The sequence below is a fragment of the Dermacentor variabilis genome, chromosome 4, assembly GCF_050947875.1.
Source record: "Dermacentor variabilis isolate Ectoservices chromosome 4, ASM5094787v1, whole genome shotgun sequence".
In the NCBI taxonomy this organism is placed as follows: Eukaryota; Metazoa; Arthropoda; class Arachnida; order Ixodida; family Ixodidae; genus Dermacentor; species Dermacentor variabilis.
This window is the reverse complement of record NC_134571.1, coordinates 20,211,289-20,236,354: the sequence shown is the minus strand read 5'-3', so window position 1 is coordinate 20,236,354 and position 25,066 is coordinate 20,211,289. Positions and strand designations below refer to the sequence as shown.

Genomic DNA, 25,066 nt, shown 5'->3' with positions numbered 1-25,066 from the left:
GTCAGAATTAATCCAGTGTCCCCCACAACGCGTGCCTCATAATCAAATCGTGGTTTTGGCACGTAAAACCCCAAAATTCGTTCATTGTACTTTTGTTACCCCTCCACCTTCATTTATTCTTTTTATTTATTTATGCTCTTTATGTTCTTGCCATCCCTTTCCCTGCTTAGGCTAATGAGCCAACCTGTCAATAGTTCATTCATTCATTCATTCATTCACCGTCCGGATGGCACTATCAATGGCCTGGTTCGCCCCAGTATTGTACGCTACCTAATTTGGGAGTACAATTGTTTGTTTCCACAGCAGGGAACTGGTGTGGAACCACTTCGTGGGTACCTTCATATAACCTTGCTATATATATCCACAAATACAAGCAGCAAGATAGCAGTACATAGGTTTTAAACAGGATGCAAGATTCTATAAATTTCGCTTTGAAGCACACCGCAGACCCATGGAGTTAGCAGCCACGGTCAAGAAAACCTGATGAGTGGTTTCGCAAAGAAAGCTTCACTTGAAATGTAGGCAACATATTGATAGAACCGGAGTAGTTACAGGCATATGTAATAACTACAATACAGAGATAAATTATTTAATGAAGAAAGAAAAGAAAGGAGAGATAGGCAAAATGCGAGACTGCAATAGACATAGTAAAACCGGACTAAATCAAACAGTCTTGGTGACTATTTGTCGCTGCTCCATTTCAAAGAGAATGCAAATAAATATGAACAATCAATGCATAACGAAAATTTGCAATGAGGCCTGGTGAGGGCCCCCTTAAGATAGTACATGGAATAGTTGAGACGACAGCTTTCGCATAATCTGAACGCGAAGTCATTCGAAGATCGAACTGCTCTCTCAACAACTGAGACGCTAGAAGAGCGAATTGTTAGCGCTGCTCATGCTGTCGCACTTTTTCATATATATCGGCATCATCCATAGACCCCAACATCTATAGGGTAAGCCGTGCACTTCTACTCTGGACATCGCCAAATTTCGCCACATTCTCAAATTCTGTATGGCGGCATTTTGAGCCAATAGCAGAGACACTGAAGCAGCCCTCTGGCCCAATGATAGCGACAGGATGGCGAATTTGACAATATGGCGGAATATGACAATTTCCAGAATACGGCTCCTGATTGGGATCCGCCTTCTCTTTCCTTCACAAACAATCTTTTTAACCAACGAAGTCATCCCGTCGCCCATTGAAAGATTCATCCATTCATTCATATTTTTGTTTTTCAACAAACACTTTTCTGTATTTCCGAAAGTTGTACCAAGGACCCACTCCGGTCGAACAGGTCGCTCCGATGAGAGCACGCGCGTTGCTGAGACAGGCTTACGTAGATTATATATTGTAGTCGTAACTAAACACTTCTAAACACGCAACCTTGACTTCACAGTGACAGTCACACACACGCACGCAATCACATTATAACTTCTAAAATAAAGGTAGCTAAATCACTGTCTTATAAGCACGAGAAGCTACATCGCACGGCATACGCCACGCTATACGTCCGAGCACCGAAAGCTTGTCTCGATAGACACGTTGTAATAGCGGGCGCTGATGGCTTTGAGGAGTCCTGAACAGTTGACCCGGAGTTGCGTTAGCGCATCGGTGTGATAGCACTTGAAGGCCTGCTGGAAAATCTTGGTGCGTCGCATAGGCCAATTGCAGAGCGCCTTGCTCATGACCCGTTCCTCGTCGTTTCTAACGCACAGGCCTAGGCAGCTACCCACGAAGAAAAGCTGAACAGGCGTGAGCTCGACTGCGGGCAGCACATAGTTACTGGAGCCTTCTTGGTCGGTCCTGAACATCTGGTAGGCCCTGACCAAAGCTCCAGAGCGGAAAAAGTTTTCCGCAGGGTCCTTCAGTTGATAGGTGACGTTGCTGTACGCGTCGTTGTAGCAGTTCATGTACATGCGGAACTTGCGTTCGGTCGGCAGGTTCCATGACTCTGTAGCTCGGTACTTGTTGCTATAATAGCCTTCGTAGTAAATTGCGTGAGTTATCTGAGTCACGAGATGACCGTAGATCAACGCCGTAGGAAAGTTTTCGGTACCGAAGAGAGGGGTCATAAAGACGGACAAAGGTATAAATAGCACGTTGTGGGAATGGACGTGGCGAACGGTCGGTACGATCGACCACATGTTACGCGGGTAGATATACCGGTAGGCCTTCGCTCGTAGAGACTGGCTCAAGGCATCCAGCACACTGACGTACAGGGTCGTAAAGGAAATGGCACTGTCGATATCCGGCAGCCGGGTGTAGGGTTCCTCGACATCCGCGTACCTGAATCGCGACAGGATGCCCACTTCAGTGACAAGATGACGAATGCGTGCTTGCATTTCGCGCAAGGTCTTCGCGTCCATCCAGTGCAGATCCTCGAGTTGAGCCCTCATGTAACGCTTGGCGTTCCCTACGATATCTTCAAAATCGGAAATGGTCGTCTTGTCGAACGTTTGGTACATGTAGCGGTCGAGCACCAAGGCGAAGAGGCGATAGGTCTCGTAGTGGCACACGTCCTTGCGAAAAATGTGGTCTGTCACGTCAGTGTGCTTCGGACTTCTAGCAGGGTCCGTCATGACCTTGCGAAGTGCCGGACTCGTCCGTCGGCCGAGAGTCTCAATGATCACCCAGACCATATAACTGGTCATAGCTGGCAGGGTACTGGCATCGTTCATATACGTTAGCGTCGTCTTCAGACCGGCGACATCAGAGATGCGAAAGACCACCTTGTTGCTGAGCAGCCGCTTCTGCGCGTTACCGAAATAGTTCCCGAGCGCATGCATGAGCTCCCAGCCTTTTCTGAAGGAATTCTGCGACAGCACCCTCATCCTAACAACCAAGAGCTCGTCGTCCCCCGTTTTTACAGCGCTCAGCTTGTCTTCCACGTCTGTTATGTCCGTGACTGCGCGTGTGGGCAGCGTCTGCTGAAATACGGCGCTCAGCACGTCGTTGACGAGGTGCCAGCGGAAATTAATATTCGCGGTGGCAGTGTAGCGCAAGTACCAAGGGTGGTAGCGGTCCTCTATCGCCAACCTCATAGTGGTCATGCCGCTGTCGAAGTTCAAGACGACGAATGGGTGTATGAGGTAGGACAGCTGAACCTCCACAAGAATCCTGTAAAACTCCTGTGTGGTCATACTCGGCAGCGCTGTCGGCCAGTTGAAACGCAGGTCGTTGATCAGAAAATTCTTGATGTCGTCGATGCTGGAGTCCACGGGCCCCACGAAGGAAGCCTCGCAAGACTGGTGGAACGAGATGGCCTTGATAATGTTAGGTGGGTGGTTTGTTCCACTGGGCATGTACGCTGAAAGGTTGACCAGCGTCACGGTGGAGGAAGAATCTGTCGTGTACCAGTGCTCCCATCCGCGGCAGACGAACTCGTAAAAGTCGGAGCATGGCCTGACACGCTCGTCGATGCTGCGCTTGATGTACTCACTGGTGGCCTGGCACCCTTCCGAGTTGCACGTTTGCTCTTGCGGCTTCACAATCTCGGCGAACATCATGGATAAGAGGCAGTAGGCTATAGGCAGAACCGATATACCCATCATGGACAGGGCCCTAGGCAGATAGGGGGCTGAAATGTTGGCGGACTCATGCCCTTGGTCCACTACGGATGCCCTGCGATCGCCTGCCTTCTCTTGCTGCTGCTTCTGCGGCTGGGCTCGGTTCGGCGATGCAGCTCCTTCTGCAGCGCCGTCTCCTTTCGCATTCTCCCTCATTGCCGGTCCGAACAATGCAGGAAGGCTCTGCAACCTGCGACAAGTAACCCTCCATCAGTTGTTGAAAATTAAGAATTTTGTTGTGAGACAGGACTCGAGTCAAAGGTCTGGATGAAATTATCACTGGAAAGAGCTTTAGTGTGTGCAGCCAGTGTATGAGCAGGTGTAAAGGGCCAACGCGAAATCAACATCGTCTAAATACATCGCAAATATGGCCAAAATGTGTGCTTTATATTGGCCTTGACTCCTGTTTCAACACGAATTCTGCCCCGCGTTTGCATCGGACAGTTACTAGTGGGCCTCTGTAACAGTATTTATCACCGTGATCAATACCTGCCCTTTTTAGAGGAGAGGAGAGTATAAAGAGAGCTTGGTTCCCCAACATAGCGCGCTATGTTGAAGCGAGAGGTAACGCCATCATCACGCCAGCGTTGTGACAGCGAGTGCTCGTGGTCATCCAGAGGGACCTGCTCATGTTTCCCTTTGCGCGCGTGACCCCGCATTTGTTAGTTAAATTTTTAACGTTTACTGCTATTTACACTGCCGATAAAAATACGAACCTTACGTCGGGCAGTCTAAAGCTTTGCTATCGCCATCAATTCGGGCGGTACCGCCACTTTTTGGCAGAACCGACGATGCATGCACCCAGGTAAGCCGGAGGAATCTCACAGGTGAAATCGGAAGGCTGTCGTAGGATCTTGTAGGGATGTGAAAATGTGTTTCATTTCTTTTAAATAGCTGTACAATAACATCTTAGCCTCTACTGTGCTGTTTTTCACCATTAAAGTGCGTTACTATAAAGGCTTCTGTGTACAGTTTTTGTGCTAGAAACAAAAAAAAAACAGAAAAAGAAATAAAGCACATTCCACAACTGTGGGAATCATTTTTATGGGAACAATCTTCTTGGTATGGGCTCGTTTGGTATTGCGCATAGCGGGACGAAGTGGACCAACGCATTTGTGTTCAGATGAACAGCTATGTGCCTGACGCGAGCATGTGTGTGATGACTGCAGCAAGAAGACGGTGACGAGTCTGACGGCGATCGTGTGACGTCGACGGTATGATTTCTAAACAGGCCATTTGACACGACCTTACGGCATGCCGATTGCTGCATTATACATACACATTGGACGAGGCGTAAGCGAGAGAAACACGGATTGAGACGTCATCAGCGACTATGTGTTCTACAGTCTATACTATGTCTATGTTATGTGGTCTATGTTAAAACGACGATGGCATTTCCATTCCGGTGATGAAATGTTAAAACCTGTTCGACCTATGACGATCATGACGGCGGTGCAGCGTCGCACAGTTTCTACGTGACGTTAGCTGTTACGTGGAAAGCACTGGGGAATGTGGGCCGAATCCGGAGACGGTGCAGCCCAACATGGCGCCTCAAAGCTGGAAACTGGCGTGTGACGCAGACGCCAACGTCTGAAAGCGCCTTTGGCATGAGAGGAGTATGCGTCCGGTCGTTGGGCTGGCCTCCGAAGCTTGTTGCAATTCCTTTGGCATTTCTGCTTGAGTGTACTTATGTCCATTGAGTTTTCCCGGCAATACACAAAGACAAGAAAGAAGTCCTACTGGTTAGTGCACTGGGTTGATGTGCTCAAAGGCAGAGGTTTGATTCCACTGTGCATCATGCATTTATTTTTATGACAGAGGTCCGAAGTGTGGCGAGAAAGGAAATACTTGCCTGAGAGAATGCGAATGAGAGAATCTCGTTGGTATAAAATGCATTGATAGTTTGCTGCAGTCACACAGAAGCGGTTACGAATATTATTGTACAAAAGGAATAGATGATGGTACGTAGCCCTACAGTGTAATGAAATAGTAAGATAACTACAATCTTATCAAGGAAGAAAAAAAAGTAACATGCCAAAAGCTGGTTTGGACGCGTTTGCCCGTTCTTGGCTACGCAGGCAATTTTGGACGGCGGTGAAAGCATATAATATACTATGGGAAAGAAAAAAAAACACAGATAGTAAACATAGTTTTCGAGCACTTTCATTGTTACCGCATATCGCAACATAGAATTTACTAATGAGAAATGTAATGGACACTACATGAGAGCTTGGTCAAAGATGAATCCGGATTCTAGTATTGTGTGTGACTAAGCGTATCGATTGGGTGTCTTGTCGTTTTGATAGTCTTAGATAACAGAAAATGCTGGCAGTGTTTCAGCATGGGATCAGTTCTTGTAGAAATTAATTATAACAGTTGTTTTTTCTCTTGCATATATACAAGTATAAGCGTGACAGGTGAACAAGAACAAGCAGCAAAATATCTGGGTAACAGAAACATGAGGTTTAACCCTCCGGCTACATCTCCGAAAAATTTCAGCGCATCCGCTGTTGCCAAATTGCAACTTTACTATTATACTGTGTCCGGTATCGGGCCCACTAGTATACCTCGGCGATAATGCGACTGGTCAGTTGGGCAGAACCTCGAGGAAGAAAGGAGAAAAGAAAGAAAGAGGAAAGCGTCGCCTTAATAAAGGAATCGTGCGCTCGAATGTGTATACTTGTAGCGGCGATGAAATCTAGGTACATTTCGTTGTTTCATCGCGTAATTCCGTAGGGGACAAAGCCGGTCCATGGCTCAACTGTGGGGTTAGTGGCTATATAAGTAGACTCGTTGTACCCGTGCTTCCTTGTCTTGAGCTATTTGGCAATACGAATACGGTCAGCAAGTCTGGGAGGGTTCGCAAAAAAAAAGTTTCGTTTTAATACATTTATCAGACAATCATTCCAGTTGTTTTCTAGCATCCTGCTCACACGACACACACAGAAAAAAAATATTATTAAGTGCTGGGCTTGTAAGAGACCAAATGCAAACCCAGCATTGTTCCAAAAAAATTCCGCTTTTGTCACCCAAGGACAGTAGTGGATAGATAAAAATTACAAACGCTCCATGGAGCTTTTATAGTGGGATGCCGCACCTCGCACTAAATCCAGTTTCGTTATTGTGCTCAGTAATAATGCAATTATCTCGTTTAGCTTCACCATTAGTTCTTGCTTATTGAATCACGTTGCAATAGCAGCAACGATGATTCTGCACTAACTTGCACCAATGCCTCGTTTTGTTGAAGTCCTCGACTACAGTGCTCACATGGATCACGCCGACAATTAGCTGGTCGGGCTGTATCAACGAAGGTTGAATGCTCAGGCGTGTGTTCGCTTCTGTTCACATGATCCTAATAAAGTTGGGTCAAATCGGCTTGTCGGGCCAAAAATCGGTCGTTTGGTTCATCACGTACACGGAAGCCGGTCGAGACGAGGGAACCTCGAGGCGAGTTCTGTCAGTTCGGATGGGCCGACTCGCCCAACCAGCTTGGCTACATGCACGCAAACGCGGTCTAGTCGGGCCGAGTCAGCTCGTCGAGTTAATTGGGAGTTTTATCCACATAGTATAGTGCACCCAAACGCTGTTGCGTACGCAAGAATCCAAGCTACATTGTAGGCTTTTCATTTTTTTTTTTTGTACTCCCTTTGCGTTCTTTCGTAAGCCCGGTGGTATGCATACCCTAACTTTGGAAACGCAAAAACTAAAAGTTCCTAATGTAAACGAAGCAATATAGCGATGCCGTAATTTCAACTCGGCAAACCAGCTCGACATTCTTTTGCAACGCTCCTCACATCTGCAGAGCAATTCCGTGCTTGGTGAGCCTTGACCACCGCTCTCCGCGCTGGCGTTACGACGCTCAACTAAAGAAATCACCAGCAGCGATAAACTGACGATTAGGTGCTCATAAATTAAAGCGCACATTCTGCTCGAACTTCACGTACCGGATAAAATGGTTGGAGGGGGTGCAGGGCCGAAAATAAGGTATGGTCTTCGGGAAATACGGAGGCCTGGACGAGGGTGCTCCTGGAGAATAGTTTTCTTCTTCTAGTTCTAAGTGATGGTGGTGATGATGATTCCCATACTATGGCACATATCCCCAAGTGGGGATTGTCCAAGAAGCTGGCAAATTTGCTCGTACGCACTCGTACGTGCCAGATGTTGTTGCCTCAAATGATGATGCCAGTTTTCTTATTCGCCTTTCTCTTCTACTTCGTGGAAGTTACTCGTTCTCTCTCTTGTAGTGTTGGTTTTCATGTAAAGAAATTTCAAGGAATTTCGTGGCTTGTTGCTGTCCCAGACTTGGCTGCACTACAGAAAAATAAAGTAGCTTGGCTCAGTTGTTGGCTGTTGCCGTTGACATCAAGTTCACGCTTGACGTTCGCTTGCGGAGAGGAACAAGACGATAAAATCCGACATACGCGACGATGGAAAGCTTGTGTCTGAACAAACTAAACAATAAAAAATCGCAGTCTACTCTGCCGAAGCCGAGAAGGTCGTCGATAGCTGTCGGATTTGGTTCAGTCGACGCGTATAAGCACTACCAATCCATACACCACTGTGACGAGGTACCAGCGGTTAGGGCTATCATCATATTGAGGTAGTACGGCCGATGCCGGCTCACTGCATGCTAATTACATGAGTAAAGAAGTGTCAACATGTCTCAGGAGGAAGTGGGGGATTACACACCAATGATCGCACAGCGATCTTTACGCATGAAAACCTTTTAAGTTTCTAGTAAAAGGCCACAATGCGTGTTCAAAAGGGCAGCAAAGTATAGATCGAGGCCGTAAGTGTACACACCATAAGAATAAAAGGTTTACTGTTAGGTAACTCCTATTCCGGAAGTAACAGCTTGTACACCCACCATGGTTAACTCCATTTTTGAGTGTTATGCTACTGCCTGATGGAGTATACGTTGTCTGTTTCGGTGTAGTACAATCACGCTGACCGAACACAAGAGCGAACGTGTGCCATGACGGAGTGCGAGAACTCTTCAATATGGACTGTGATAGGTACTTGTTAGAATGCGAAATTTAAATAATATTCTTCACCTAACTTCCTTATGCTACTTTTAATGGTACCTCTCTTTCTGGCCTTATCCGTGCTACATTTTCTCGGCCTAGAGTTTCTCGTAGGTCATTGCACCAACTTGAATGCCTTCGTGCCTTTGTAGTTCTCGTCCCCTCTATTGATTACTCGGCCTCACAATCATTAATCTTGGATTGTAAGTCCTCGACAGTCTTGAAAATGAGCTCTTAAAATGAATTTAAAGAAATGTAAGTACTTCGTTGTTTGAAGGCGGTGTAGGGAATTTCACTTGAATGATGTGCCAACGATATGAACCAAAAATGATATGCCCGGTTTGATCACAATGGTTGTGCAAAAAAAAAAACTAGAATACCCCCCAATTTTTTTTTGCCAGAGGAACGACAAGAGAAATTCACTCGTATGGCCAGGCTCAATTCAAAGACATATCCGCGCATGTTCTGCTGTGATTGGACAACACAAGTGCTAATCGCCTCTCCCCTGTGTCGGCTATCTTCTCCGTTATCTTTCTCGTGTGGAAGAGGTTCCTATTTGGAAATTACGGGCTGAGGCGGCCTTTGCACCTTCCATCACCTAGGTCTGGGGTTCAACCCCTGAAGACCATGTGAGCTGTCCGAAATGTGCTGCTCTACAGTGTCTACAGCGGATATTCACCACTTATAGTTCTGGCTCTGACCAGGAAGGAAAAAAATAAATTATGGGGCTTTACGTGCAAAAATAGCGATCTGATTATGAGACATACCGTAGTGGGGACTCCGGAAATTTGGACCACCTAGGGTTCTTTAACGTGCACTTAAATCTAAGTACATATGTGTTTTCGCATTTCGTACCAGGAACGAGCGCTACTGAGAGACGATTCTAAGAGCTGCCAAGCTACGGACGGAGAAAAAGTTCCCAGATGTCGCTCAATATGTGCTAACATTTGCCGGCGTAACACATGTGAATAAATGTTTGTTATGTGCTTATTTGCGAAGACATTTTACCGTCTGTATGGAGTGATTTTTAGGCATACAAACCTAATTACTTTTACTTTCCTGAAATTGATGCAGATGGCGACGTCACTGGAGACATGACAAGGCGAAGTCGAAACGATCTTATGGAATATTGACAATCTGTCCAACAACCGATCCCGGATACTGACCACCATGCATAATACGGCTTTATTCGCATGAACGGGATGCGAGGCGATACGAGGCTATTTCAAGCCTTTGCTTATGGACAAGCCGGAAACCTTGAACTTGTTCAATTTGTTTTTGCCCGCAGAACGCACCGCAAAGTTTCTGACGTCCCCTCTACGAAGCGCTGCGTCCAATACCACAAGGTATTGGTCAGTTGTATCCGAACTCGCTGCCCATAAAGTTTTTCTTTGTAGTCAGAAGCCAGGTATATAGTCGTACACGATTCTACCTGACATCTCGAAGCAATGAGAGCCCACTCCAGTTCTCGTTTTGCTTGTAAGTCTCGTTGATTCTTATTCTTTTCGCAGCGATGTGATGTCGTTTGGTATCGGCACGGCAATGTTTACGTAATTCAATCTAGTTCCGCAGTCAGATCTTGCTTAGGCGCCAACAGAACAATTTTACATGCTGTCCTGTCGACTTCAACCTGTCTAAAGCACCGTTAGAAAACCAATTTCGTGTACTGAATTTTGACCTGTCCAATGCTGCTCACGAGAGCGCGTGTTGTCTCTTTAGAGCGGAAGCTCTACTCCTCGAGCTACAACCTCCAAGGTCAATCATGGCGCGCCTTTGGCCTTCAGCCGCCGGCACGCAAGTGTGAAGGTGTGACGCCACGTCACGTGATCTGCCGCAGAGAGGTGGCGCAGTTCGCTCGCTCGAGCCTCGCCGCTGTGTACCACGTGACTAGGCGAGAGCTCCACAGCTGCTTCGCCGCTCTTGGTCACTCAGTCTCGCCATGGATGAAGCACGCGTCGGTGCGAGCGCGTCAACTCTTCGCCGCAGGCGCCATGCTGAGCCTGAGCACCCGCCGATACAGCTCGACGGGAAGAAGCACAGAAGAAGCGTGTCTAACCATGGTTAACAGAGCTTTCGCTCTTATAACTAGGTTCAAGCCACATTGAACGCCAGCCGATACAGCTCGACGGGAAGAAGCACAGAATAAGCGTGTCTAACCATATGGTTAACAGAGCTTTCGCTCTTATAACTAGGTTCAAGCCACATTGAACTCCAGCCGATAGAGCTCGACGGGAAGAAGCACAGAAGAAGCGTGTCTAACCATGGTTAACAGAGTTTTCGCTCTTATAACTAGGTTCAAGCCACATTGAACTTCAGCCGATACAGCTCGACGGGAAGAAGCACAGAAGAACCGTGTCTAACCATGGTTAACAGAGCTCTTATAACCAGGTTCGAGTCACATTGAACTCCAGCCACTTTTCTTCGTTGTGGAAACCGAGCATGGAAACGAGCAGCTATGAACACCCGTTCCTGCATATTGTCTGTAACTCCTCATTCCATTCATCTATTGCATTAAGAGGCACGTGTGCTTTAGAGAAAACTACGAGATGAAGTCGCGTTTTATGCCCTGTTATTCCTCTATTACGCCGAACGGGGTATGCTCACTCGCACTACGTAGTATGTCAGAGTTAAACCATACTACGAAACCCAATGTACGAAGAAACACGGTGATCGATCCCAATATTACTTCGCATCAAAACGCGTTGGCTCATAGACGATGTGTTTATGCACTCATAATCTATTTATACGTGGTAATTCGTTTATCTGTAACTCACCCGCCGTGGTTGCTCAGTGGGTATGGTGTTGGGCTGCTGAGCACGAGGTCGCGGGATCGAATCCCGGCCACGGCGGCCGCATTTCGATGGGGGCGAAATGCGAAAACACCCGTGTGCTTAGATTTAGGTGCACGTTAAAGAACCCCAGGTGGTCAAAATTTCCGTAGTCCTACACTACGGCGTGCCTCATAATGAGAAAGTGGTTTTGGCACGTAAAACCCCAAATATTATTATTATTATTATCTGTAACTGGGTTCGTGTTCTCTGGCGATTTAAATAACAATGTATAGGAAACGGCGACCCTGTCCTGGAACACTTCTGTAAACACGTGTCGTATATGTATTGCACACGTGTGTAGTACACAACTGGGTATGTGCCGCTCTTCAATTATGACGCCAACTTGGGTCGCTGGACATGTGTCGCGGGGTATGTGCCGCTATTTGTAATACTCATCATAACATATAAAACACAAAATCACCAATTACACCCCCATCATAAGAAATATTGCTAATGGCATTAACATCCCCAATCATGGCCAAAAGCTAGATGCGCCGGCAATTTTTCTGTTTTAATTTGTTCCAAAGAACGCATCTATATTTGCCACCCTTCTCGTCAACATTCGCGCATTGAAGACTGAAATTATGGGTGTAGGAGAACATTTATTGTCTGAATGTGCAATACTTCTACAGCGCAAAGAACGAAGACGCAGGAACTAACGACAGGACCGCACGCGGTTCAGTTTTCGTGTCTCTTCGTCATTTCAACCGCAGAAATAACGAAGGAGCACCAACTCGTTCAATTTAGAATCTGTATGAACGTGCGTTCCGCAAAAACGATTAGTGTGAAATAGAGTTTGCGATAAGTATCCCGGTATACAGTTATGTATGGAGTGATGCTCTGTGCTGTGGACGTAACTTAAGCAAAGCTGTATGTTTGGACCTACGATCCACTGAACATGTGGATGACTCTTGCACCAACGCATGAGGACTACAAATTCGGTAACGGCGTGGACTGCCGTCACGTAGACTATCCTTTGCGGCGCTGTTGTCTTCGTTAGTTTATTTATTTACTATTTTTATTCATTTATTTATTGCTCTATATGGTATGGTATGAAAAACATTATTCAGGTCCTTCAGATCGCGCTGGATTCCTAGCCCTAAGCGGGCCGCTCCCACATCGGGACCGAAACGCCTAGCCCTGCAGCAGCACCGCGGACCCGATGGACTGCCCATGCGTGTTCTTCCAGTTCGGGGCTACGGAGAGCCGCGTCCCAACGCTCCTTGGCGTTGTCCTTGTCGCTGCGTAACGCGGAGCACCGCCAGAGCTCGAACAAAAAGCCTTCTTGTCCGCGCTCCAAACATCTGGCAGATGTTGAATAAAGGTGAATTCGACTGAATTGAATTGAATATGTTCTAAGTCTGCTACGCTTCCGCATCGCGGATAAGTGTATGAAGCCAAGGCTTCGGGAAATATTTTGCTTATTAGTAGGCGATTGTGATAGGCCCCGTCTGCAAGAGCCTCAGGTAGAGCTTGGGGTGCGTTTAGCTTTACTATTACTATTACTATGCTGCATTACTATTACTATTTGTTTGTGGTTTTTATGTTGTCATCCCAAAAGTGTTCTGTTTCTTGTATTTTGTACTCCGGGTAGCTGGGAACTAGTCAAACTGACTTGTCAGCTTTTTTTCCCGTACTCCCTCACTTCATGAGTGAAATTATTATTATTATTATTATTATTATTATTATTATTATTATTATATTATTATTATTATTATTATTATTATTATTATTATTATTATTAGTCTTTATGGGCGGAGGCGGGTATGATCTGCGCGCCAAGTAAAAGTGTTTCGCGAGTTCGTTGTGTGAGAAAAGATGATCCCTGCAGTACGTAACCTCCAAGTCTGGCTGCCCAGCACCACGCGGTCTGTAAGCCCTCGCGCAGCGTGGCGAGCTGACTCGCTGAGATTAGTCAACAGGAAACGGAGAAAAGGGGTAGCTAAAGTAGTGTTTACCTCAACCTCTCCAAACTAATCTACATAACAGAACAAAACAAAGATACGTATTCAACGATTTGGAACAACACGTGGCGAGTTTCTTTTCTTACTAATACGCGTCTCAGTAACCTCAGTTTCATGCTACGAATGCAATAGGAGGGCGCGAGATCGGCCACATTTATTGTATAAACCCTGCATATTCAGAATTTTCTGCCGTGTCTTTGAAAGCAGATATGTAGGGAGACGAACAAAGTGATCTTTGAAAGGTGTATCGAACAAGGTCAGAACGTAACGATAGAAGAGAGGAGTTGAAGAAGCTAAGGGGGTTGAAGCATGACGCACACATTTGGTTGCCTATACAACTGAAGGGTTGTGAATAAGATATGGCATCACATGAAAGAAATAACGCTATTTCGGTGTTCCGCGTGCCGCAAGATTTTCTAAACTGGTCTTTTTTTTTCAGTTTGTTTCCTGCAAATTCCCCGGCCTTCGCGCAATGATAAGAGGACACGGAAGCCCATGCATGAATGAGACAAAAGGGAATTGTACTGTCGTCGTTGCCATGCTTTTCATTCGTCTACGCCGGCTCTCGCTAGAAATTCGAACAAACGTATCTTTTTTTTTAATTTCCACGGCACGCTCATTCGTACCTAACATATCCACATAATATGAGAACTGAAGGGCGAGGAGGTTTAGCAGGAGGACCTCCCAGGGATAATATAGATCCGCCGCTTTCACGGTGCTGGTATATCTGCGTGACTCGACAAGGAGACGCGCTATTGCTCAAGAACTCGACGCACAGCAGAGCCTTGGAGCGCTCCACCGCACTAGCCAGCGCAAAATATGCGTTTCGCAGCGGCTGTTCACCACGCATCCCGAGATGTAAATCGTCCACGTGTTCGTCAAGCCCTCCGTTGATACCGTTCTCGCGTCGCCGGTCATTTACTCCACACGTGGTGGATCTTTCGGTAGCCGTTGAACGAGTCCCGCATCATGTACGTCCTGCTCGAGCCCACCCTCATGTCCGGCGACGACGAGCTGGTTTGAGGTCCGCGTAGTCGCTTGCGTGACGACGAGCCCTTGGTGTGCGTCGTCGTCGTCTCGCGTGGTTTGCGATCGCTCACGAACATGCACGGCTCGATCGCGGGCCCTTCCTCGCCTGTGGAGATGGAAGAATTCGCCACCTTGTGCCAGTCTTCCACCATGCGCGCTCGCGGCGGCGACGATTTCTTTGCAGGCGACGTCACCCCCGTGAAGTTGACCGTACGCCGCGACGCGAATGAGGAACTCGTACGCTTGGTGGGCGCGCCCAACTTGGGCGTCACGCTGCCCTTGATGCCGCTCTTGAGGGGCCTCAGGCCCGGCGCGGATGAGCCCGGCGTGACGGTGGCGAAGACCGAAGCGCTGCGGTCGAGCCTGCCGCGGCTGCTGAATTCAGTATCGCTAATTGGCCGTATGGATTGACTCCTGCGCTGGCGCCTGGACACGCTCTGGGTGCTAGGGGGAGTGTTCGCACCCGTAAGCTGTTCGCCTTCCATCAGTGGATCCTCCTGGAAGCCGATGCGTTTCTTGATCTCCGGCGTGGGGCCCTTGCCACGGTCAAAACTTCGCCGCGCCGGCGATTTCGTGGTCGTGGATTCGGCCGCACCTCCTTCCTCGATGCTGGGCGCGTCCTCTGTGAGTGTCGTGTAGTAAGGGTTCACTTGGAGGTGTCCCTTCCGAATCCGGGAGATGAGAGCGCGGAAGAAACCGCGCTTCGTTGTCTCCTGCGGGGCCCGACTGGTCGCAGAAGGCGGCAGGGCCACGTGGCAGGCTTCGTCGTACTTCTCGAACATCATGCTGGCCTTGCGCAGTTGGTACATGGGCACAGCGGACAGGGAGGGCGACTCCACTAAATTGAGGCTCATCGAGGACTTCTTCTTCTTCTGGTGTAGAGAGGCGGGAGAGCTCGAGGCGGCGGCAGACGCCACGACGACGTTCTCCTGGCTGTGCGCCGAGGCGACCGCGGGGCCTGGGCCGACGTCGGTCGCGCGGCGCACGAGCACGTCTCTCAGGGCTTGCCGCCTGAGCGTGCCTTCGGGCGGTTGCACGAAAAGCACGAAGAGCACGACCAGGCCGCTTATGGACAGAAACACGACCATGCAGAACTGCTTGCCGAACGTCAGCAGGAGGACGATGAACAGGCCCACGGAGGTGACGAGCAGGAGCCAACAGGAAAACACCGTGTACTGGTCCCGGTCCAACCGGGATATGTACGTGTTCCAGGTCGCTCGGCGCGTTGTTTTCAGGGCGCTTTGCGCCTGCTCGACGCGCAGGACGTGCGGCCTGGAAGAAAGAACAACCTATCCTGAATCGGCGATGACGTTTGGCTGTAAGCTACGTGATGTTGAGTATCAGGGGCATGTATGCTTACGCATCAGCAGGGAGGGGTGCCGGGTTGTCCGCCCGCATAATTGCTTGTTGGCAAGCCGGCTTTTCCAACAAAGGAAGGCTAAGCGCTCGGTGACCGCCTAAGCGCCATAAACATGATCAACTTCTTCGTCTTCTTGTGGATGTTGAGCCCTTTCGCCGACATTTGCGGCAGAAAAAGAGGACGATCGGGGGCAGATACAGGTGCAGTAACCGAGAACTTCGCCAGCTGTCCCGTGCTTACTGAGGTAGCCGCTATAGACGAGGCTACCTCAAGTGTCCGCTCGCGACGCAATCGCTGATTGGTACCCTAGCGGGCAGACTCGAACGCCGAAGGTCGCCTCGCGTCCGGCCCGTCGGAGCGACCGCGTGCCCGTTTGTGTTGGAGCGCGTGCTACCGGTGGATGTGTTTCCACGATGGCAAGACTGTCCTCGCCATCCCGCTAGCTTGGTACAGAGTATACTTTTGCGTCGTTCAGTACCAGAACAGCTTAAAAAAAATGAAACATTGCGACGAGCGCTTGAAAGGGCATATTTTAGGCGAATTCGCCGATCAGACAAGCGCCGAGCTATAGACATTGTTACGTTTCGCCTACGACGCGCGGTTTAGCCGGCGCGGCTGCAACAAAGCGGCAGACATTTTGGCCCGTTCGGCGCCGCCGCTACGCCTCCCCGCCAAGCGCGTCCAGGCATGTTCCGATGCCACGTGTCTTCATGTGCGTGTGAGTGTATGTGCATATTGGTGCCCACGCTTGTCGAAGCGCGGCAGCCGGGGAGAGGAGCTCCCAACAACTGTGAAGCGAGGGGGTCTGACAGGCGCCGACACGACAGTATGAGCCACCTTCTCCTCCCCATTGTGCCCGACCGGCGCCGACACGACAGTGTGAGCCACCTTCTCCTCCCCATTGTGCCCGACCGGCGCCGACACGACAGTATGAGCCACCTTCTCCTCCCCATTGTGCCCGAACGGCGCCGGCACGACGGCTGCGTCACCTTATCCCATTGTGCCCGAGCGGCACAGTCACGTGCTCGTCTATAGAGGGGTTTCTTCTTGCCCTCAACTGCGAGAGTATAAAAGCAGCTGCCCCCGGACGCCAAAAGAGGGCTCCGATTTCTTCTGTTGAGTAACGTGCTCTCCCGTCTCTCTACTTCGGTCAACCTGACCGCCAACTCTTTGCGATGTTAGAATAAACAAGTTGTTTTGTTGTTACCAGTCGACTCATGCTTTGCCGGGACCTTCGGATGCTTCCAGTTGTACCCCAGGCCGCCAGGCCAACGCTACCCTTGGGGCTTGCGACCCAGGTGCAACTACGGGCGTCAGCGCCGAGTTCCCAACAACTCGCGCCAGCGGTGCGATTACAACAACATATAGTCATATCGCAAATTTTGTGCTCGAAGGCCTTATTTTGATCCGTGTCATGCTGTAAATCGAGTGTTCCTTACGTATATAGCAATAAAGTTTGGTATAAGCTTCATATATACATGGGTGCGTTCACTCAATGCTGGCTCCATTAAGGAAGAAGCGCGATGCAGGACCGTTGATGAGAAACACTGTCGTGGTTACGGGCACAATGCGGACTTTTCGAAAAGCTGTAATCGCGATAGCGTGTTTTCGCAGCAATATAAAGGGCAAATCTCATAGGTGTATTTCGGGAATACTACCCGTGGTCCGCTAGCTTGTGAGGCGGCTGTGTAACATAGTGACAGCAGTAGCAGTTTATATGTCCACAATTAATTGTCAATTGCACAGTGTTTATCATTAAGCACCTTGTTTAATCTATTGTCTTAAGCTTTTGTAAGTTGTTGCACTAATCACTGCACGTAGCCGTCACAAGAACAAACTTAATTTATCGTTCTTCTAAATAAGCAGTTTAACTGCCAAGTGATGCTAAGCCTTTTGGAACCACGACAATGCACAACTTGTTTTTTTTTTTCAATTTTGGTTTTGCTGTAACTCTGGATTAACTATCCGTTCTTTGGGCACATTGGCTATACGAGCCATACATTTTTGTATTTTTCTAATCTTTCGATCTACTTGAATAGTAAAATTGTAGCTGGCCGGGACCGAGCTAAGGATCTTGCTCTTACCTTGAGGCCCAAATGATTGTGGCGCACTTGATTGAAACCACGTTGTTCAAGGTTATCAAGTCCACGGTGTTGTCAAAGCATGTGTCGCGCTTGTATTCCTGGCCTTCGGTCGTGCACCACTGGCGGAGGCAAAGTGGGGCCAGCGATACTCGACACGTCGCACACCACGCTTCACGGAGCATGCGTGGGGGAGGGAAGACGTATAGAACGTTTTCTTCGCGAAATTAGTTCATTCTGAAGTTAAATATATAAATTGTCTTCTGGAGTTCTACATGCCAAAATCATGATATGATTATGTGGCACACAGTAATGGGAGACGCCAAACTAATTTTTATCACGTGGGATTCTTCAACGCGCACCTGAATCTGATTCCAAAGTGGTATACCTTTTCCGCAATAGGCCTTTGAATAGAAGAGAGCATCAGCGTCAGTGAATGAAAAGCATCAGTGCCGCACAGAATGTCACACGTTGAAATGACGATTATCCTTATCTTTATCTCACTTTTCGTTCGCGCTTAATCCCGGCTTGACGAAACATGTCCATGACGTGTGAGCAATGCATGTCAAAAATTTTCTCTGAGATCGCGCTTCTGCCAGTCCTTAGCGTGTGGCCTTACAGCAAGGATCAGTACCTTGAAATTGAATTCGGGGGTTTCGTAGGCCAAAACCACGATATGATTACGAGGCACGCTGTAGTGGGGTACTTCGGACTAATTTCGGTCCCATGGGGTTATTTAACATACCACCAATGCATGGCACACTGGCGTTTTTGCATTTCACCTCCACCAAAATGCGGCAACCGTGGCCGGGATTTGATCTTGCGACCTCGTGCTTAGCAGTGCAACGTGAGTGCCTTCCGCTCAGACAACACGACGCAGAAATGCTGAAAATGGTAACGTCTCGAATGTCCACCTCTGCTTTGCTCAGAGTAAACAACAGGCGGTCTCTCCATTTTTTCTTCTTTTACTCTTTGGCCAGTCACGTCACAAATGCATCTGTTATCATGGTAACACACGGGGCGAATGTTTTCAAATAGAAAGCTAACAGTCGTGCTGTGCCGATGTTTCCGTCATTTTGTCGCTTCTCTCTCTCTCTCTCTCTCTCTCACGTGTAGTTCTAGAGATAACATTGATCAGAGATAAATTTATGGGACCAACATATATAGAAAACTGTTGTTAAGTGCCATGTTATGCATACAACAACACTGTTGTTATTACGTAAGGCAAAAGCAAGGCATGTAAATTGAAGAATGGGAACATTTTACAAAGGCTGGTAAGAATGTCTGTGTTTTGGCATGGTCTTGCTCACTGATTGCAATGCAAGGCACGATTAAAAAACAAGAAATGGCCAAGGTTTGGACACCAGCTGTATGTTTTGATTTTTGTGTGTGTGTATATGTATGTGTGCGTGTCTTCAAATCGAAAGTTGGCTTTAATGTGAACATATGTCATAGGGAAACACAGTGTGTTTAAAATAAAGACGCAGCATGAAGTATGCGGCAGTGTATGCGACACCTGTCGTGACGGTGCCGCAGGTATAACTACGTTGGCAGTCTCGCCATATAAAGGACGGAAACAAGAAATGTGCAGCGCTGCACAGCGCTGTCGCTGATTGCCAAAGTTCCTTAATGTCAACGTGTATATGATCAACTGGCGCGAACCAGTTGCTCATAACTTTAAGTTGCGTTTCTTTTTTGCTTGCCCGGTGCATGTGCTTTCACGAGGTGTGCACAATTACGTGGGTACTATGTAGCATTGAAAAAGCGTGGCGTTTATTGTTTCAACGTATAGGTAATAAGACTTGCACGATGTATTGCACGTATGAAAAACTCCCACTGATTACGTTAGTGATCAAGCACATTGTACAAACGCATGCAGCTTAAACGTATATAGCGCTCTTCTTAATTGTCCTGTGTGGTAAAGGTCTCAAAGTGCGTAAAATAGGAAAGGAAAAATGCTTGGCCTTGGGTCTTGCAACTTTCAGATAACTTGCGAATCTTTCACCTTGCCGATTTCCGCAGAAACCATTTGTTTATTCTTGCACAGGAGTGGGCGCTCATGTTGACTGGCATCGCCAGGCTGATTCGCTTCTGTACGGCGCGGCGCCTTCATAGCATTTGAGCATCATGGAATCGCTATTTGTATCAGGTTTTATTTGGAAAATACTGGCACAAGCATAATTTGTGACCCGAATACACAATTATAAAATCCCCCGCACATGTCCATCTGCGTCACTCCAAATAAGTGGCGGACGCCTAGCTATCACCTCCAAGCCAGGGTTATTAGATAAATGGTAGTCGCCATGTGAAGTGTCACGTGCTCAGAGTTATACGTTGACATTTGGACTTTGTATACGAAGCCTACATGCAGCCTCAACACACTGGACCGCTTCAATCGCGACATGATAGCGGAAGTGACGTCCGCGCTTAACACGACGACGATTAATGAAGTGTGATGTCGGGCAAAAACTAAACGAAAATAACTGTCATGCAGTGACACTGCTGCAGTTCCCAGTCATCATCGTCATTAAACACAAACCCAGGCTCGTTCTTCTAATCTAGTTATTAAATATGAGAATCCCCAGGAAGAGTGGCTCTCTTTGCGCTTGGGGGTAACTTCACCGGATGCCAAGGGGGAACCGCCACCTTTGGCTGTAACGTACTGTAGGATTGTATACGGGGAATGGTCGGGGAAAGCTCGGGCTCCTTTGCAATCATCAGAAAGATCCACGAAGATGCGTTCCATTTTTTACCAACGCGCTAACTTGGCGCGCCGTAGCCACGAAAGCGCCAACAGTGCACGCAAGCTCTCTTGAGCGAACTTCCTTAAACAGTACACCGCATGCTCGGGACGACAGGCACGCTGAAACTAGGGTGGGCAGCGAGGCGGAGCTATAGCAGTCATCTAGGCTCCGAGGCACACGGTCTTAACGATGGCCGCTGTTGCGCTGTAAGGCTCGACGTTGGCACCGGGCCTCCGGTCCTCGAGGTACCCACGGCCGGCGTCGCACACGAGGCGCGGTATGCGCACGCTGGCCTCTCGTGAGCAAGTGTCCGTGATGAAATTCTCGTTGGGCGTCGCCAGCATTCCGGCCAGCAGGCGTCGTCGGTTGGCGTTGCCGCCCTTGCGTGGGTCGTAGATCCTCAGATGCTCATCGGCGTTCACTTCGAGCTTCTTCAGCGCACCCTTGATGTGCCTGCGAAGATGAAAAAGGTGAGCTGCCAACGCGATCGACCAGCTGAGCATACACTCTGTTTCAATATAACAGAAAGGAAATTGCAGCGGGCGTAAGCGATTGTGCGCTGCGACTATAAATACGAATGGCCGTGTTCTGCTTACGTTCTCGCATTTTATTTTCTCTCTTCCAGATGTTAGGCTGTGCTTCTTTTCGATATATATGTATACTGCTTCTAATACTGCTGTAAACTATCATTCATTTAATACAATCGCCGAAGTTGTGGCGTTTTAGATCGAGGTTCACGCTGATTGTCGCCTTCATAATATTTCCCATATGCACGCATGTACGATACAGAGAACATTTCTACTGTGAATATGACAGAAACAGCAGGGCCCGCGGCGCATTTTTATGTATCGATTGCCTTCATTTTCCATCCTTCTTGCCTTTTGTCATTGGTTCGCCTGAAGCCGCGCCCCGCTATCGCCGAAATCGGCCACTCAGCGGGACGGATGAAAAGTAATAGGACGAAAAGATCCAGGAGTGATTTCAAAAAGATTAACGAGGATTCGGGAACTACAACACTCATTCTGTTCAATATGCACGTAACGGTGCTCCTCAACCAGGGACATATGTTTGACCGGTCAGCTTTTTAAGTGGTGGGTCGGAAACTTATTGCGGCATCAATTATACAGACATTCGAGGCACGTCCGCGCCGTCTCCGTGCTGTTACGGTATTGAAGGCGCACTTGCAGTCGAGGATTAGAATGTATACACAGGCACGCGCAGTGGAGACGCGTGCATAGAATGGTCTTAGCGGAACGGACGGTATACACTTCAACCTAGAAACGCTGAAGACATTCCTTCTCTCTCCTATTGGGCACCATTGAGGTGCGATGCAGTTTCACAGCGCTCCTCATCAGACCAGCGTTGCGAGACACCTGATAACTGCCACGTTATGGCAGCAGTTGGCTCACGTGCTGTGTCGGCCAACCCCGCGTATATCTTCGAACACAGTCTGAGGAGATTCAACGCAGGGCTTATAACCATGCAAACGCTTTCAGTGCCTCTCTATTCAGGCAATGACATGGATACCGACTTCTGAAAAGCTACTAATAGAATGGAATATGCCACAAAAAGTCCACATTGCACACATTTTATTTTAAGTGTACCGCCCGCTTCTTTGCTAATTCCCCGTTGCGAGTATGTGCGATAGTGTGGAAATCAACATCATCAACACGCGGCCATGATCTCAAAGAGCTCGTGAGTTTAGACAGGTTTATTTCAACAAGAGACGATACGAACACTGAGTCACAATCACGGCACAATTCCACCAGGATGATAACATATACAAGAAACGAAAGATTGTATGCACGGCACGTAATCAAAGTAGTGTCCAAGTCACCCGCCGTGGTTGCTCAGTGGCTATGGTGTTGGGCTGCTGAGCACGAGGTCGCGGGATCGAATCCTGGCCACGGCGGCCGCATTTCGATGGGGGCGAAATGCGAAAACACCCGTGTGCTGAGATTTAGGTGCACGTTAAAGAACCCCAGGTGGTCAAAATTTCCGGAGTCCTCCACTACGGCGTGCCTCATAATCAGAAAGTGGTTTTGGCACGTAAAACCCCAAATATTATTATTATTAGTGTCCAAGTCCTCACTCGCTAATATATAACAACACAGACCCACGGAAAAGCACAGTTAAACGTAAACTAATTGTCACATGTATAAAATGGTGCTCAATATATACAGTGTACGTGTTTGGAAAAAGTTTATTTAACAAGGAGAACATATGCCGAGACTGATGGCAGGGTGGGTGCTGCTCTCTTGCGGAACAGCTCGCACGCAGGACAGCACTATGATCTTTACTACCCTTGCATGAGTCCAGGCTCCTCGTCTTGCTTTCTACAGAATTACTCAGTGGTAAAACAAATGATACCTAAATATCCTCATTGCAATAAATATACGTAATCAACAGCACAATTCCTTTAATAAAACAAAGCTTTCTAACATTTCTTTGCCTACTTTCCTACCATCGGGCCAAAATTACACGCGTACTTCTATCGTAGCAATGTCAAACTAGACCTTTGAGATGATCACCGCGGGTTGATACTTTGGCCCGTGCTCACACCGGGAGTTATTTTTATTCATGGTTTTCTTCTTATTGCTTTTTCACTCTCAGAAAAACTTTACTTTCTAAGTTCCAACGTCGAAATTGTTTTTATACACCTAATTTAACCACCGATTCATGGCCAATCCCCCCCCCCCCCCCCTTTTGGATATGCGCCACAATCACTCAGGTCAACACAACAACAACAATAATTAGCAAAGAAGCAGGTGTTACATTTAAAATAAATAAGAAAAAATGAAGAAGTATACGGCAGAGAGTTGCCACATTGCGTGCGTATATGGACGGGTGCGCAAGAGCGCCAGTTTCCTTTACGCCAATGACGCAGGAATGAAATGGGCAAATTTATAACACTTAATAACTCCTCCACTAAAGATGCGTTTTTCAAAGGTTACGCAATGCGAGTTGGATGTGCTTTCTTTATCTTTTTCTTTTTTTCTTTAAGAAAGCCTCGTATGCATGGCAGGCAACGTTAGACCGCGAAGGTTACTCGTCCTCCTGAGCGTCGTCTCCCGTTATCATCGTGGCCCTGTTGCAGTTAACAACATGAACTTGTTAAAAAATCACCCCATGCATATTAAATATATGGAATGATATGATGTACAAAATCTTCCCAGGAAAACAAAATCCAGCCAGCGGATTAGAAGGAAACTGGAGGTATACACGTAGAGGGAGAGGCCATAGAGTACGTGCCACCGGAATGCAATGAGCGGATCAGTTCTCGTTGCGCTGCTAACAACAGTGAAGTTAACAACAGCAATATTGGCGGGCTAGTTGGTTTAAATATATGACAGAATGTGTAAGTGCAATTGAACGAGGACGTAGAAAGAAACCGAAACGAAGTGCTGTCTCTGTGTATTCGTTCCTTTCTACTTCTTCGTTCGCGCTTACACATTCTATCATCGGCAGTTAACACGCCCGACCGGTGCAGCAAGGGCAAAGAAGAGCGGATGACGACAAAGGGCTACATTTCCCCCGTTCTCCAGCGTCACCCAGAGTACGTGCATCATCAGGCATGCACACAATGCGCGGAAACCAGTCAGCAAATAAGAAAAAAAGAAGAAAGGAAAAGAAAAGAGAGAAAGAGAGCCGAATGGCGCCACTCACTCGAGGCCTCCCTGCTTGCGCATGTCCTTGGTGCTGAAATTGATGTGTCCGCCAGAGCCGCAGAGAGCGTCACTCTCGAAGGGCTTCGGGTCAAACGAGACGACCACGTCAAAGTCTTCTGCCACACGCACGAGGATGTAGCGCGAGATCCACAGATGATCGCCCGCCGCGATGCCTTCCAGTGGTCCCACTTGGTACTCCCACTATAGAAGAGAAATAAGCCGTCGTGCGTCGTCGTAACGTTGTGAAGGATGGAATGATGTCAGGCCGGCACACGTTGCATTATAAAACAAGACTCAACGCCAAAGTATATATATATATACGAGAAAATAAAAACATACGCGTGAAGTGCGAGAGCCATCGCAGCATAACTTCGAGCTTCGCGTGAGGTTATTTTTACTTTCATAGTGCCGATACATCACTCGAGATCAGTTGATGATGATGGATCATCGGAGAAGATCCTATGCTATAGGGAAGAAATGAGAGTGGGGTGTCTGGTGTGAGCACGCTTGAACAGTGGGTAGGGTAGCGTTGTGATCTGTAACTGCTTTGCATTCTTTCTTGAAGTAGATCTCATGTAATATATTGTCGCGGTACAACGCGGACAGAAGACAGGGAGGCGTTCTTCAAGAACAACAGGACAACCTGTTCAAAAACAAATGTAACAGAGGCCCGTCCTCTTCGTCCTCACCCACTCTCAGCCACCCACTAGACGGAGTCCATTAATGCCCCCATCGTCGTTGTCTTCTGTATAGAATACACGTGTCATTTGTCACTCCCTAAAGCGCGTCGCCCCG

At 47.9% G+C, this 25,066-nt stretch overlaps 2 protein-coding genes across 2 annotated transcripts in view; both read right to left on the bottom strand.

The window, feature by feature from the left end:
* Nucleotides 1-407: 407 nt before the first annotated feature.
* On the bottom strand, nt 408-8,088 carry LOC142577711 (membrane metallo-endopeptidase-like 1). Its single transcript, XM_075687166.1, has 2 exons — nt 7,515-8,088; nt 408-3,760 (listed from the first exon to the last, which is right to left on the bottom strand). Exon 2 carries the CDS (start codon nt 3,724-3,726, stop codon nt 1,507-1,509), a length of 2,220 nt encoding a protein of 739 aa, XP_075543281.1. The 5' UTR covers nt 3,727-3,760; nt 7,515-8,088; the 3' UTR covers nt 408-1,506.
* Nucleotides 8,089-19,991: 11,903 nt separating this feature from the next.
* Nucleotides 19,992-25,066, bottom strand: part of LOC142578759 (glutamine synthetase-like) — a 29,464-nt gene continuing 24,389 nt past the window's right edge. The window contains exons 5-6 of the mRNA XM_075688307.1: nt 24,270-24,472; nt 19,992-21,056 (exon numbers count right to left, since the gene is read on the bottom strand). Coding sequence (XP_075544422.1) covers nt 20,765-21,056; nt 24,270-24,472 — 495 coding nt within the window. The 3' untranslated portion in view covers nt 19,992-20,764. The remainder of the gene's footprint in view (nt 21,057-24,269; nt 24,473-25,066) is intronic.